The sequence below is a fragment of the Condylura cristata genome, unplaced genomic scaffold (genome assembly GCF_000260355.1).
Source record: "Condylura cristata isolate star-nosed mole 26May11 unplaced genomic scaffold, ConCri1.0 scaffold00057, whole genome shotgun sequence".
NCBI classification, from domain to species: domain Eukaryota; kingdom Metazoa; phylum Chordata; class Mammalia; order Eulipotyphla; family Talpidae; genus Condylura; species Condylura cristata.
The window spans coordinates 636,006-647,857 of record NW_004567158.1 but is presented as its reverse complement, the minus strand read 5'-3'; the positions used below and the strand labels follow the sequence as shown (position 1 = coordinate 647,857).

Genomic DNA, 11,852 nt, shown 5'->3' with positions numbered 1-11,852 from the left:
GGCGCGCCCCGGGCCACCTGCAATCGGCTCCCCAAAGCCCGCGGCTCCGGCCGACGGTCCACAAGACTGAGCGCCTGCGGCGGCGACTGGGAGCGAGGGCCGGTCTGGCACTAGGCCTCCGGGCTGGCACCACCCACACCTGGTCGAGCAGGCCGGCCCCTCCTGTGGCCGGGTCCTGTCGACTGCCAGCTTTCTCCTAGTCTTTACACTGCTCGTGGAGACGAGACATTACCCCAGAGTCACTGGTTTCAGGTGTGAGAGTCAGTGGCCGCCAGTCCCATCGGGAAGCTGTGGGCGCACCCCGCGGGCGAGGTCCAACAGTTTCATCACCCACACTTGTCGGCTGACTCGCATCCCGGTTAGACACCACTGCCCTGGTCCAGCGTGGATGCTGGGTGGCCCGGGGGCACGCGGCCGCCCAGCCTCAGGGATTGCGGCAGTTGGCCTGCCCGACAGTCTTTGCCATGGGCGGCAGTGAATCTCGCTGCCTGCGCCAGCGGCATGGGCCTCTCTGTGTAGACACGTTTTGCTCTCCTCCGACCAGTGCAGTCCTTCACTACTAGCTCAAGGGGTGACTCCCTATTTGACAGTTTGACGAGCTGGCAGCGGGCAGGCTGTTTTCCGACCCGCACCATTTCACACTTCCCTCGGCAGGGCCGGCCTGTCTGGTTTTCCCACATCCTGGCCAGTGCTTGCCAAGCCTCCGGACAATGCATGTCCAGCGCCTTCCTGAGTTTGCTGGCTGCTGCACAGCTTCGGGGATACCCCAGGAAAGCCTGTGGAGCGGAGGGGCTCTGCCTCGGCCGGCCGCGCGGGCTCCCTTATCAGATGCTGCGTGGTGCAGAAGAGTCTTGCCCTAAGTGGCTTTGGCGCCTCCTCACAATCAATCAACAGTCACTGTGTGGGCTTCTTTCTGGATTCTCAGCTTTGTTCCCTTGGTCTTTGCGTCTGTCCTTACGCCACTATCACAGCATCTTGACGACTGCGGCTTTGCCACTGGAAATCTGAAGCCGGAAAGCTCTGGCCTGAATCCTGTGCCTTGCCCCCGGGGCTTTGCTGTTCCAGGGGGCCACTGGCGTCAGCTTCTGCAGATGAACGCGGGAGCGTCGCCATCTTTTCATCTGTGCACTTGCCATGCTACATGTTGGAGTTGGTGTTTGCCAGCTTGCGCCTGCACCCTCCTCCCCAGCGCTCAGCTGAGTGTTGCCGTGAAGGTGTGTCGACACTAAGACTTTAAGATTCGTTATTGAAATCCTGAAGAGTAGCCCCCTGGTGGCCTAGGAGTTGAGTCTCAGGCAATCACTGTGACTGCCCGAGTCCGATCCCCTCCTGTGCCCCGCTGCTCCCCTCAGCAGTGGGTGTCAGTGGATCCGCCTGTGCTGCTCCCCACTGTCTCTGGGGGGGTCCTCTCACCCTCACCCCCTGCACCTCTGGCCTGTTCCCCAATTCTTCCACGTAAAACTTAGATCTTTGACAGAGTAGAAGTTGAAGCTTCCCAGAAAAGTAGAAATTCGAATCAAGTGTCTCTCCATTGACTCATGTCTTCTTTATTCTCTTCCAGTGCTGTTTTGCAGTGGCCAGTGTGCGACTTCTCCATGTCTCTTATTAAGTTGATTTCTAATGTGTGGTTAATACTCCTGAAATGAAATTGGTTTCTAAATTTCATTTCACATTTTTCTTTTATAGTGACCTTTTACCCCTCAACCGCACTGCATTCATTTATCGACCCTAATGGAGTTTCACAGGAATTCTTAAGATTTGGGGGCCTCCCTGGCAACGCAGGGATTCGGTCAGCACTAGCAAGCTACCGCAGCCCTGCAGCACCAATTCAGTCCCCGCTGCAGAGGTGACCCCAAGGCAGAGCAGACCCCTCCTGTGTTCCCCTGCCCCTTCAGCAGGGGGTTTCAGAGGATCCGCCTGCTTCACTCCCCGCTCTGTCTCTGGAGGATGCTCTCACCCTTCCCCCCACACTTCTGGTGTGCACCCCAGACCTTGTATGCATCATCAATAAAAATAAATCTTCGAAAATAGTATCAAAAGTATTGGATGACACAAGCTATGCGACGGCTATCGTCTGACAGATTCCGGGTAGCTCGGGAAAAGCTCTGAAAGATCAGACTTTCCATGCTAACTTGTGTTATGACCTCCCTTTTTTGTATAATCGTAATATCAAAATATTCTGAGCAACCTTCAGCCTACAATTGGATTGCCTCAGCCGCATAAGGCCTGCCTGCCCTGACAAGCAAGCACTGCACCAGGGTGAGAAATCCCTCTGAAGTCAAAAGTGACTTGACAACTGGCTGATCAATAAAAGCAAAAGGGCTGTTTCTGCAAAGTCTCTCACTGCTTGATGGAGGAAAACCCAAATCTTACCATTCTGCTATCTCACCTAGCCTTCTATTCAGCTTCTAAAAGAATTACTCAAACTTCCTACTGTCTGGCTTTAGATGTGGAAATCCATCCAGGTTGCCTGTTTTAGAGCTAGTCAAGTTTTTTACCTGCTACATTTCAAAGCAATCCACAAAAGTCTTTCTGGCTAGTCTTTCAGGGTTCTACTATCTAGTCTTTAGATAAGGAAATTCACCCATGTCTCCTATTTAGAACAAATTACACTTTCTACTGTCTGGACCTCAAGGAAACTTACTTAAAATCTTTTAGCAAGTTTCCTCAAAGTAGGAAACTTACTTAAAACCTTTTAGTGAGTTTCTTCAAAGAACTTTTCCAAACTTGATTAGCAAGAAATTTCCTCTTCCTGCGACCCCAGACCATTCTCAGAAAAAAGGTGATTGTGATCTTAACCCCTTTCGTATGCTAACGCCATCCCCCTGCCTGCTGGAAATGTATAAAATAAACCTCTGCTGAAGGCAGAGCAGGAAGATTTGCACCCAACTCCAAGTCCCCGTGTCGTGTCTTCCTCGCACCCACTCCTCTCCCCCTCTTGGAATCTCCACACGCCGACGACGCCTTCCCATCTTAGGGTCCTGCCTGTGTTGCCTCCAGACACCTCAAAAGTTGGAGCTGGTCTCCGACAATTGGACATACAGGATTGTGCCATTTGTGGAGAGAGGTAAGTTCACCTCTTCCTTTCCCAAACGTGGACGCTTTGAGGGTACTGCCAGTGCCTGCATGCCCTGCCTAGCCGCTCCGGCCAGGGCACCTTCTGGCCTTTCTATTTCCTTTAGCTTGAGTTTTTGTCATCATTATTCCTTTTGTTTTCCTTTAAGTAAGATTCGCTTATAGCCCCTAGATGTTTCAGGTGAACACACGTATCTCTCGACATCTGCATGTGCTACTCTACGCTTGTCCCCAAAGCCCATCTGTCACCACACATTTCATCCCTCAGCTCACTGAGCATAATCCCTTCTAGGACCATGTGTGTTGGTGCACATCTGGGATTTCATCATTGCTTGTGGCTGCATAGTATTCCATCAGCAAAAAAAAAAAAAAAACAGACCACCCACTTACGAAATAAGTAGCTGAACAGACACTTCTCTCAAGGAAACATACAGGCAGTCCACAGACAAAAAAAAAATCCCTGCTTGCCACTCATTATTAGGGACTGGCTTGTCAAAACTTCCAGACATGGCCTGGCGTGCAGAACGGCTGTCATGTGATGGCAAGAACCAGGGAGGAGGGTGGGAAGGGGTCATTGCTGCAGCCACTGTGGAGAGCGCGGTGGCCACTCCTGAGGAAGTAAGAGCAGGCGCACCGGAGGCTCCAGCCCCACTCTGGGGCCTCTGCCTGCCACTTACTCCTCAGCAGCTTTCTGGCGGGGCATCTGTGGCCCCAGCTGTGTTAAGTAATGCACGTTATCAGTGCTCCTCCTGTTAATTATCCACCTCGATGCCCAGCATCACTGCAGCGGGCCCCTGCGGGGTGGCACCAATGCCGCTTGGGGCGGGTGTGGGGGTCACGCACGCACCTGTCCCCGCAGGTGCTGGTGGGCGGCCTGGAGTTCTGGCTGGGCACCCTGCACATCACGGCGGAGCGGGCCCTGACGCTGCCGGCCCTGGCGGGGCTGGCGGCGGGGGGCGGGCTCCTGCTGCTGGCCATCACCGCCGTGCTGGTGGCGTACAAGCGGAAGACGCAGGACGCGGACCGCACGCTCAGGCGGCTCCAGCTGCAGATGGACAACCTGGAGTCCCGGGTGGCTCTGGAGTGCAAGGAAGGTGCCCGGGGCGGGGGTGTGGTGTGAAGCTGGGGGGGGTGGCGCTGGGGGCCGCACGCCTCCTGCCCGGCTCACGGTCCATCCCCGGCCCTCCCCAGCCTTTGCTGAGCTGCAGACGGACATCAACGAGTTAACCAACCACATGGCCGGGGTGCAGACCCCCTTCCTGGACTACCGGACCTACGCCGTGCGCGTGCTCTTCCCAGGCATCGAGGCCCATCCGGTGCTCAAGGAGCTGGACGTGAGCCACGGCCTGCCGGCCTGCCGGCCTGCCGGCCTGCCTGCCTGCCTGCCTGCCTGCGCCCCATCACCCCCGAGGCCACAGCCCTACCCGCTGAGGCTCGCTGTCCCCACAGACACCCCCCAACGTCGAGAAGGCCCTGCGCCTCTTCGGGCAGCTGCTGCACAGCCGAGCCTTCGTCCTCACCTTCATCCACACGCTGGAGGCCCAGAGCAGCTTCTCCATGCGCGACCGCGGCACCGTGGCCTCGCTCACCATGGTGGCCCTGCAGAGTCGCCTCGACTACGCCACGGGGCTGCTCAAGCAGCTGCTGGCCGACCTCATCGAGAAGAACCTGGAGAGCAAAAACCACCCGAAGCTGCTGCTCCGCAGGTAGCGTCTTCTGGTCTTCTGCCCGCTGCCCCTGGCCCGCCCGGGCCCCGCCCCGCCCGGAGGCCGCCGGCCCCTCCCCACCCTGACCTGGCCGCCTGCCTCTGGGCCTAGGACCGAGTCGGTGGCTGAGAAGATGCTCACCAACTGGTTCACGTTCCTGCTTCATAAGTTCCTGAAGGTGCGTGGGGGGGGGGCGGCGTGGGAGGGGCGCCGCGGGGCGGGCGCGAGCTGTGCGCCTGCCCCCTGCCTGCAGGAGTGCGCCGGGGAGCCGCTCTTCCTGCTCTACTGCGCCATCAAGCAGCAGATGGAGAAGGGCCCCATCGACGCCATCACTGGCGAGGCGCGCTACTCGCTGAGCGAGGACAAATGAAGATGAAGGGCCGAGGAATGCGCAGTCGATGGAGAGCTGAGAAGCGTGCCGGAGGTGTGTGGAGTGGCCCCTTGGTGCTTGCCATCCTGATGTGCGAGCTGATTCCTCTTGCTCCAACTCCGCTACACAAGCACTTAGCTAGCAGTGGGACAGCGACATGACCAGTACATGTGCCCTCGGCTCATTCCAGGCAGGTGGCCACCTGCCAGGACAACCCAACCTACCAAGTGGCATCCCGGTCTCTGCTGGGTTGTCAGCTTCCCTTGCCTGAGACCCAGGATGCATTTAGGTGTTGCTCTCATTCACATAAAATACACTTAGGTCACGTCTATTTTAGCTTTTTGCTAAATTCTGTTGATTTGATTTCGTGAAACTTCCAGAAGAGGTATACATATAGACAGGAGATTCATGACTATAAGGGACTGGGGAAAGCCTGTTTCACGAATGGGCTCTTTGAGATGGGGAATATTCTGGAAATAGACAGAGGTGGCTGTTGCATGATGTAGTGAATTACTAAGTGCCCATTTAGGAACGGCTGACTTGTGCTTGTTCAGACGTCAGCTTCAATGTCACTGTGCCAGGAAGGTCTCGTCTTGCTCGTTCACTTCTTGTTTCCTTGTTTTATAATACACAGACATGCATGCATGCACACACACACAGAACAAGCACGGGTAAGACTGGCCTTCCTGTCTTCAGGACATGGCTGGCGCAGGCCTGTCCTGGCTCTTAGAAAAACTGGACAGCACCTGTCCTCAGCATCTCTGCAGCCACTCAAGCCCCCACCCCACCAAGGTTCACACATTCGAAGGAGCAAGCCTCTGTGGGGAGGCTGGACACTTATGCACACTGACCTGGTGCCGACTTAGGCCAGACTCCCCTTTCAGGTAGCCACAGCACAGCCTTTCCCCTCCCTCCTGGGTTCAAGGAAGTGTGGTTCTCCTTCCCGGACACTCCCCAACCCCTTTGGGACCTTCCCACCCGCAGCCTCCTAGGGGGTCAGGCTCCTCTAGAAACCAGGTCGTTCCCTGCTAGAACCCAGAATTCAGCTTTCAAGGAACTTGTTCTCCAGAAGGTACAGGGTCAAAGTCAGTTCCCCTGGAAGACATGTGCTATCAGGAAGCCTGTTCTGGTCGCTTTTCAGAGGGCAGGAGGGGCTTGGTGCAGATGCCAGACAATGGACCCCAGGGTTCCCAGAACACAACAGAAGGCCGCATTGAAGTTCTCTGGGGCGTGGGGTCAGGCCTGGCCACCCCAAGGTGGTCTGGCCTACTCGACCCTCCTCCCCATGAACCCAGACACAGGACCCAGAAGTCTTGAGTGCTCCCAGCTTCCAGCCAGGCCTGAAGGGTGCAGATGAATGCCATTGGGAGACGCAAGTCCCCACACCCAGCTAAACCCTGGCCTTCACTACCCTCCGGTCTATGCACCTGCCAGCGTGGGCCAGTCCACCTGGCAGCGTGGAGTGTTCCCTGGCCTCTCCCAGGCAAGGAGACCTCAGTTTTCCTTCCTTGGCCAATTGGAGCTGGGCCCACCTGCCTCAGTTTACCCAAGGGGAATAGGAACTGGTTGCTGAGGTGGGATGGAGGCTGGGGAGCAGCAGCCACCGCAAGCCACAATGCCCCTGCACAGTGAGTGGCGGGCCAAGGAGGATGGCCCACCGGGACCGCAGGCACTGGGAGTATGTGTCAAGAAGGGCCCAGAGCAAGGTCTAGGGCAGGTTTGCGAAGCCGTGTTCAGAACGCAGAACCCTGGAGCATCCGGGAAACAAGAGAGGAGCCTAAGTACATGGGAGGGAGGCAGGGAAGGGACGCCCCCATCCCGTAGGACGGGCACCCACGGTGAAGAATCGCAATGAGTGTGGGCGCCAGTGGAGGCCGGCCGGCTGCAGGGACGGCTGGCCCTGCCCGTGGCTGAGTGGGTTGCAATGCCCCCTGCCTGCAGAGACTCCTGGTTTTGCCCAGTACCCCTCCAAGCTCCCAGCCCTGGCAGACACAAGATCAGAAACACTGATTCAGAATAGGCGAGTGCAGTCACAGAAGTCGGGTGCATAGGGCTGGAGGGAGAGAAAGGAGACTGCTCATGGGGCGGGCTTCCTTTGGGGGTGATGGAATGTTCTGGAACTACAGCTTGTGATCACACACCTGTGAATATACGAACTGCCTGGGTTCTGGACTTTGAAATGGTCGAAACGGCGCATTTTACTTTCTATGAATTTTATCTAACAGAAAAGTGTTGCATTTTTAGAAAAAACGAAGCCACACAGTCGCTCTAGCTCCAACGGAGACCTTTTTTATCATGAGACGAGTGCTGAGAACAGCAGCGCCAAGGGTGGGGATCAGTCCTGCTCTCCTCCTCGGCTGGCACATCACAGGAGCCTGGCACCCACAGTTCGGAGACACGAGGGGGCTGGAGAGCCGGGCCGAGCGCCACCTGCTCACCGGATCTGGGCGAGGCCGAGGGCAGAGAACCGCTGGGCTGAGCAGGCCCCCCGCAGAGCCCGGCCGCTGCCGCCACCCCAAGGCCGCCTCCTCACCGTGTACTTGTCCCACTTCTTCTCCGGGTCGTAGGGCTCCCAGCGGCTGGCGGGGAAGATGTGCTTATTCTTCTCGTACCAGCTCCGCAGCACCACCTTGCCCGCGTGCGACTGCGGAGGGTGCAGGAGGGCAGGGGCGCCGCTCAGGTCTTGCCCCTCCTCGCCCCCGGCCCGGGCCAGCCCGGCCTGGCCCTACCTCGTCCTTCTCCACGGTGGCGTCGCTCAGTAGCCGCACGTCGTCGTGGACGTCAAAGTTAAAGAGCGGCCCTGCGGGGGAGAGCGGCGTCCCACCTGGCACGGTGCACGGCCTGCCTGTGGGGCGGGCTGGGGGCAGTGCCAGGCTCACTCACCACTCTTCCCTCGGGCCTTGGTGACGATGAAGTCGTAGAAGCTGTGGTGCTGGCAGCAGAGGAAGCGAAGGCAGCTGAGGGGCCATCTTGGCCCCCCACTGCCTGTCCACGGGCGGCCGCCCCCAGCCCAGGCCCGGGCTCCCGCTCTGCCCATGCCAGCACTCACGTGGGGGATGATCAGGTCCTCCTTGATGTACATGAGCTGCTCCACCCCCGCTGACCTGCAGAGAAGGCGGGGGCTGCGGGGCTGCCGGGGCTGCCGGCTGCACACCGGCCCTGGGACTGCAGGTGGCAGTTCATGATGTTGGGGGCGCTTGGGGCCCAAGCCCCAATGCCTCCTCAGGGCAGAAGAGCGCAGAGCAGGCAGGGGCAGGAAGGAGCCCCCAGGAGCTAGCACCCAGCAAGCGCTGCGCTCACCCGGGGGCTCGGCGCTACCTGAGCTCACTGAAGTCCTTGCGCAGGATCTCGAGCGCCTTCTGCAGGAACTGCTGCATCGTGTTGCCCTTCTTCATCTGTGAATGGACACCCCAACATGGAAACTGGGAGGGGACTGAGGTGCACCACCTTCGGGGTCTCCCCGTGGATGTCCCAAGGGCAGCCCGCAAGCTCCTGCCCACAGAATCCCAGGGCACGCGCCCGGGGCGGAGCAGAGGCCCAGGCCCGCCCTGCCCGCCTACCTTGACGGTCCGCCGGTGGCCCGAGCCGTCCCAGTAGCTGAAGGTGATCTCGATCTCCTCGCCTGCGGAGAAGAGCCGCCTCAGGGCTTCCAGCTCGAGAGGACCGCCACGCCGCCAGCCCCCCGGGCTTGGAGCACTGCCCCGTCCCCAAGGCCTGGCCCCAGCGCCAGCGGCCCCTCCGCATGCTCACTCTTGATCTTTTCCTGTTTGGCCTCCCACTCCTGCCGCAGCTCCTCCCGGAGCCGGTTCTCTTCTTCCTGGGAGAGGACAAGGGGGGACGCCAGGGCTCGCGCGGGGGGCACCAGGACGCCAGGTGCTGAGCAACAGCCTTGGCAGGGCTGGGTCAAGGTCAGAGTCTCATTTACCTCGCGGTCTCGGTCAGGCAGGAAGCTGGTGTCCACATCTGGGTTCTTCCCCAATTTCCTCTTCTTTGTGGTGACCTCTGCGGTGGAAGCAAGCAGTGGTCAGCAGCAGTGTAGTCCGCCCTCTGCTGCTCAGTTCTCAGTCCAAACCCACCTCCTCGGAGGCTTCCTGGACCATCCTGGCTCCTCACGGCACCCACAGAAACCCAAGAGACACTGCTGCCTCGGTGTCCACTGTCAGCACTTGCACAGAGACAGGAGACAGCGTTCCAGCTCCAGCAGCCAGAAGCACATCAAGGCCCCGGGCCCAAGCATAGGGGCCCAAAGCGTGTCCTCAGGCTTGGGGCTCGGCCTGGTCACAGAACCGGCACCCAGCCTATGTTCACGACAGCCGGAGGGCAGGACCTGCCTCTCTCCGGGGTGAGGGACTGAAGCCCCAAGTCCCACAGCTACCAGCACGGGAGCCAGCAGCAAGGACAAGCGCAGGCCAGGCCGGCTAGCCTGGTCGGTGCCAAGACCCAGCTTCCTCAAACGGGACATGGATGAACGAGTGACGAGGGGCTCTGCACAGCCACTATCTGAGGGGTGTTTGGCCAGACAGTCATCGAATTAGAGACAAGAGCCAGCTCGTGCCGCGTCAGCTACTGAAACCACGCCTTCGCTGGTGCGTTGTCTGTGGAAGACGCCGTTGTCAATTCAAGAGAGAACGAGTGTGCCAGTGGCAGAGATCGCCTCGGTAGGGTTAGGATGTGCAGGCCCCCTAGAAGTTCAGCTGCCTGAGCCCTCCACCCCTGAACTGCTCTTTTGGGAAGCGTGAGCCCAGCAGACTGGCCTCAAGTGACCCTTGTGGCCCCAGGGTGGGGCTCCCTGAGCCAGACTGCGCCAGAGACCCACTGAACTGCCAAGCCGGGGTCGCAAGACCCAGCCCTACAACAACCCTTCCAGGGCACACAGGCACCCACCAGGCCTCCCTCTGGACCCGCGTGTCCGAGATGGCAGCCCTGGCACACCGACACACGGCGCGCGCTCCCAGGCTCCTGCCGCGGTGGCGCTGCCAAAGCTGCCCCAGCCAGCGTGGCCCGGTCCTCCAACCAAGCCCCTGCCTCAGGGTGCATCTGCCCCCGCCCTGTTGCTGGCAAAACCCTCCCTTCCTCGGGGACCCACCCACGTGCATCTGGGGTGCTTCCCTGAGCTCCTGGGGGACTCCAGAAAGAGGGTGGTGCTTGCTTCTGCTTGCTTGCCCGCCAGCTGACCACCCTGCCCCAGGCGCCATGCAACCCGGCCGCTGGCGCCCACACAGGTGCTTCCATCGTCACAGGAAGTCCCGCCAGCTCCAGTCTGTCCTCCCCCCCTCCCCGCCCAGCTCCTGGGCTCTTCTGGGTCAGCCCCAGTCTGGCCGTGGCAGCCGCTGGCCCGAGGGCCTGAGCCCCTGGACCTGCAGGAGGGTGGGCAGGGGACACAGGGCAGGGGCCACAGGGCAGGGGCAGAGCCTTGTGGACTGAACTCTGAGTCTGTCCTCACCTTCCCTCTCCAGCTCCTCCTCTTCCACGGCCTCCTCCTCCTCCTCGCCTGCCTCCTCCTCTTCCTCCAGGGTGAAGGACAGGCTGGAAATCTTCCGCTTGGCCTCTTTTTTGCGCTCTTTCTCTCGCAATTTCTCTAGTTTCCTGCCAAGACAGAAGAGGGGTTAGGGAGCAGCACCCAAAGCTGCCCGCAGGCCTGGGCTGCGGTGACTGCACAGGCCAAGAAGGACATGAGGGGTCAGAGAGGGATGGCCGGGTGGGGGCTGCTGCCAGTGCCCGGGGCAGGGCGGGGCGCAGATGAGGCTTGCTGGCGTCACAGGGGAGCAGCCGGCACAGTGCGGGGCGGGGGGGGGGAGGGGGGGCTTCGGCGGGGGCTCACAGCTGCAGTTCCTTCGACTGCTCCCTCTTGGCCAGCTGCTTCTCCCGCTCCTTCACCAGCGCCTCCTGCTTGGCCTTCATGTCATTCAGGGTCACGAGACCTGCACGGTGAGATGCGCTGGACATGTCAGTCCCCAGGCAGCACAGCACAGACCTCCAGGCCGGGGGAGGGCGGCAGGCGGGTCTGCTCACCCACGGTGCTGGACTTGAGCTCCGCCTCCACTGCATCGTAGTGCGCGGAGAACTTCTTGTCGATGTTGGACTTCATGATGTTCTCCTGTTGGCGGGGGCATGGCAGTGGGCAGCGCGCAGGGGCCTGGCTTCTGCCCCCAGACCGCCCGACTCCCTGCAGTGCCCTCAGGAGGGACTGGCCGTTGACAGGAGGTGCCCTCAGGCTGTGAGGCTGATGCTGCCAACACGGAGGGGCCTCAGGGGTGTTTCCCGCCCAGGGGCTGGAGGGGCCAAGCCCCTTCCGAGCCTGGAGCCACCGGCCCTGGCTGCCTCGAACTTCTGCACACCCAGCCTGTGAGCTGAGGCGCTGGACACGCACGCTGAGTGACAGGCAAAAGAGGGCTGGGCCGGCCGCACCACCGTGCGCGCTCCAGCCTGCAGCCTGCAAAGGAGGTAGCCAGCAGAAAAAGGGGCTCCGGATGCCCAGTCTGCACCGAGCCCCTGAGGCCGGCAGCCACGCGCACCTAAGGGCAGCCTGCTCTGGCCACAAGTCTCCCCCAGAGACGCACGTGGAGCGCTGCCCCTATCCCGACTGCCACCGCCGCTGGCCACTCGCTGAAGCCCTCCCAGACGCGGGGACTCCCCGCCTTCCTCTGGGCGCCAGGCTCCAAGGGGCCCGGGCTGCGCATGGGCCGAGGCTGCGGGTCGGC

The 11,852-nt window shown here is 60.3% G+C and overlaps 2 protein-coding genes across 2 annotated transcripts; one reads left to right on the top strand and one right to left on the bottom strand.

The window, feature by feature from the left end:
- The first annotated feature begins 3,582 nt into the window (after positions 1–3,582).
- On the top strand, positions 3,583–5,151 carry LOC101622706 (plexin-A3-like). The gene is made up of 6 exons (XM_004695194.1): positions 3,583–3,693; positions 3,935–4,169; positions 4,267–4,409; positions 4,525–4,781; positions 4,893–4,959; positions 5,035–5,151. The coding sequence occupies exons 1-6, from the start codon at positions 3,583–3,585 to the stop codon at positions 5,149–5,151; spliced, it is 930 nt and encodes a 309-aa protein (XP_004695251.1).
- A 2,350-nt stretch (positions 5,152–7,501) lies between these two features.
- Positions 7,502–11,831, bottom strand: FAM50A (family with sequence similarity 50, member A). The gene is made up of 13 exons (XM_012734464.1): positions 11,712–11,831; positions 11,164–11,380; positions 10,973–11,072; positions 10,595–10,737; positions 9,077–9,153; positions 8,902–8,968; positions 8,712–8,773; positions 8,470–8,546; positions 8,201–8,255; positions 8,035–8,083; positions 7,881–7,951; positions 7,685–7,795; positions 7,502–7,594 (listed from the first exon to the last, which is right to left on the bottom strand). Exons 1-13 carry the CDS (start codon positions 11,829–11,831, stop codon positions 7,586–7,588), a joined length of 1,158 nt encoding a protein of 385 aa, XP_012589918.1. The 3' UTR covers positions 7,502–7,585.
- Positions 11,832–11,852: the final 21 nt, after the last annotated feature.

What these genes read in the sequence shown, in the direction of transcription:
- LOC101622706 (XM_004695194.1), top strand. Translation starts at nt 3,583, where the DNA reads ATGGCCTGGCGTGCAGAACGGCTGTCATGTGATGGCAAGAACCAGGGA. An exon ending in CCGAAGCTGCTGCTCCGCAG is followed by an intron (nt 4,782 to 4,892) that starts GTAGCGTCTTCT and finishes CTCTGGGCCTAG; the next exon opens with GACCGAGTCGGTGGCTGAGA. An exon ending in TGCTTCATAAGTTCCTGAAG is followed by an intron (nt 4,960 to 5,034) that starts GTGCGTGGGGGG and finishes CCCTGCCTGCAG; the next exon opens with GAGTGCGCCGGGGAGCCGCT.
- FAM50A (XM_012734464.1), bottom strand. Translation starts at nt 11,831, where the DNA reads ATGCGCAGCCCGGGCCCCTTGGAGCCTGGCGCCCAGAGGAAGGCGGGG. An exon ending in GCTCAAGTCCAGCACCGTGG is followed by an intron (nt 11,073 to 11,163) that starts GTGAGCAGACCC and finishes CTCACCGTGCAG; the next exon opens with GTCTCGTGACCCTGAATGAC. An exon ending in CAAACAGGAAAAGATCAAGA is followed by an intron (nt 8,774 to 8,901) that starts GTGAGCATGCGG and finishes TCTTCTCCGCAG; the next exon opens with GCGAGGAGATCGAGATCACC.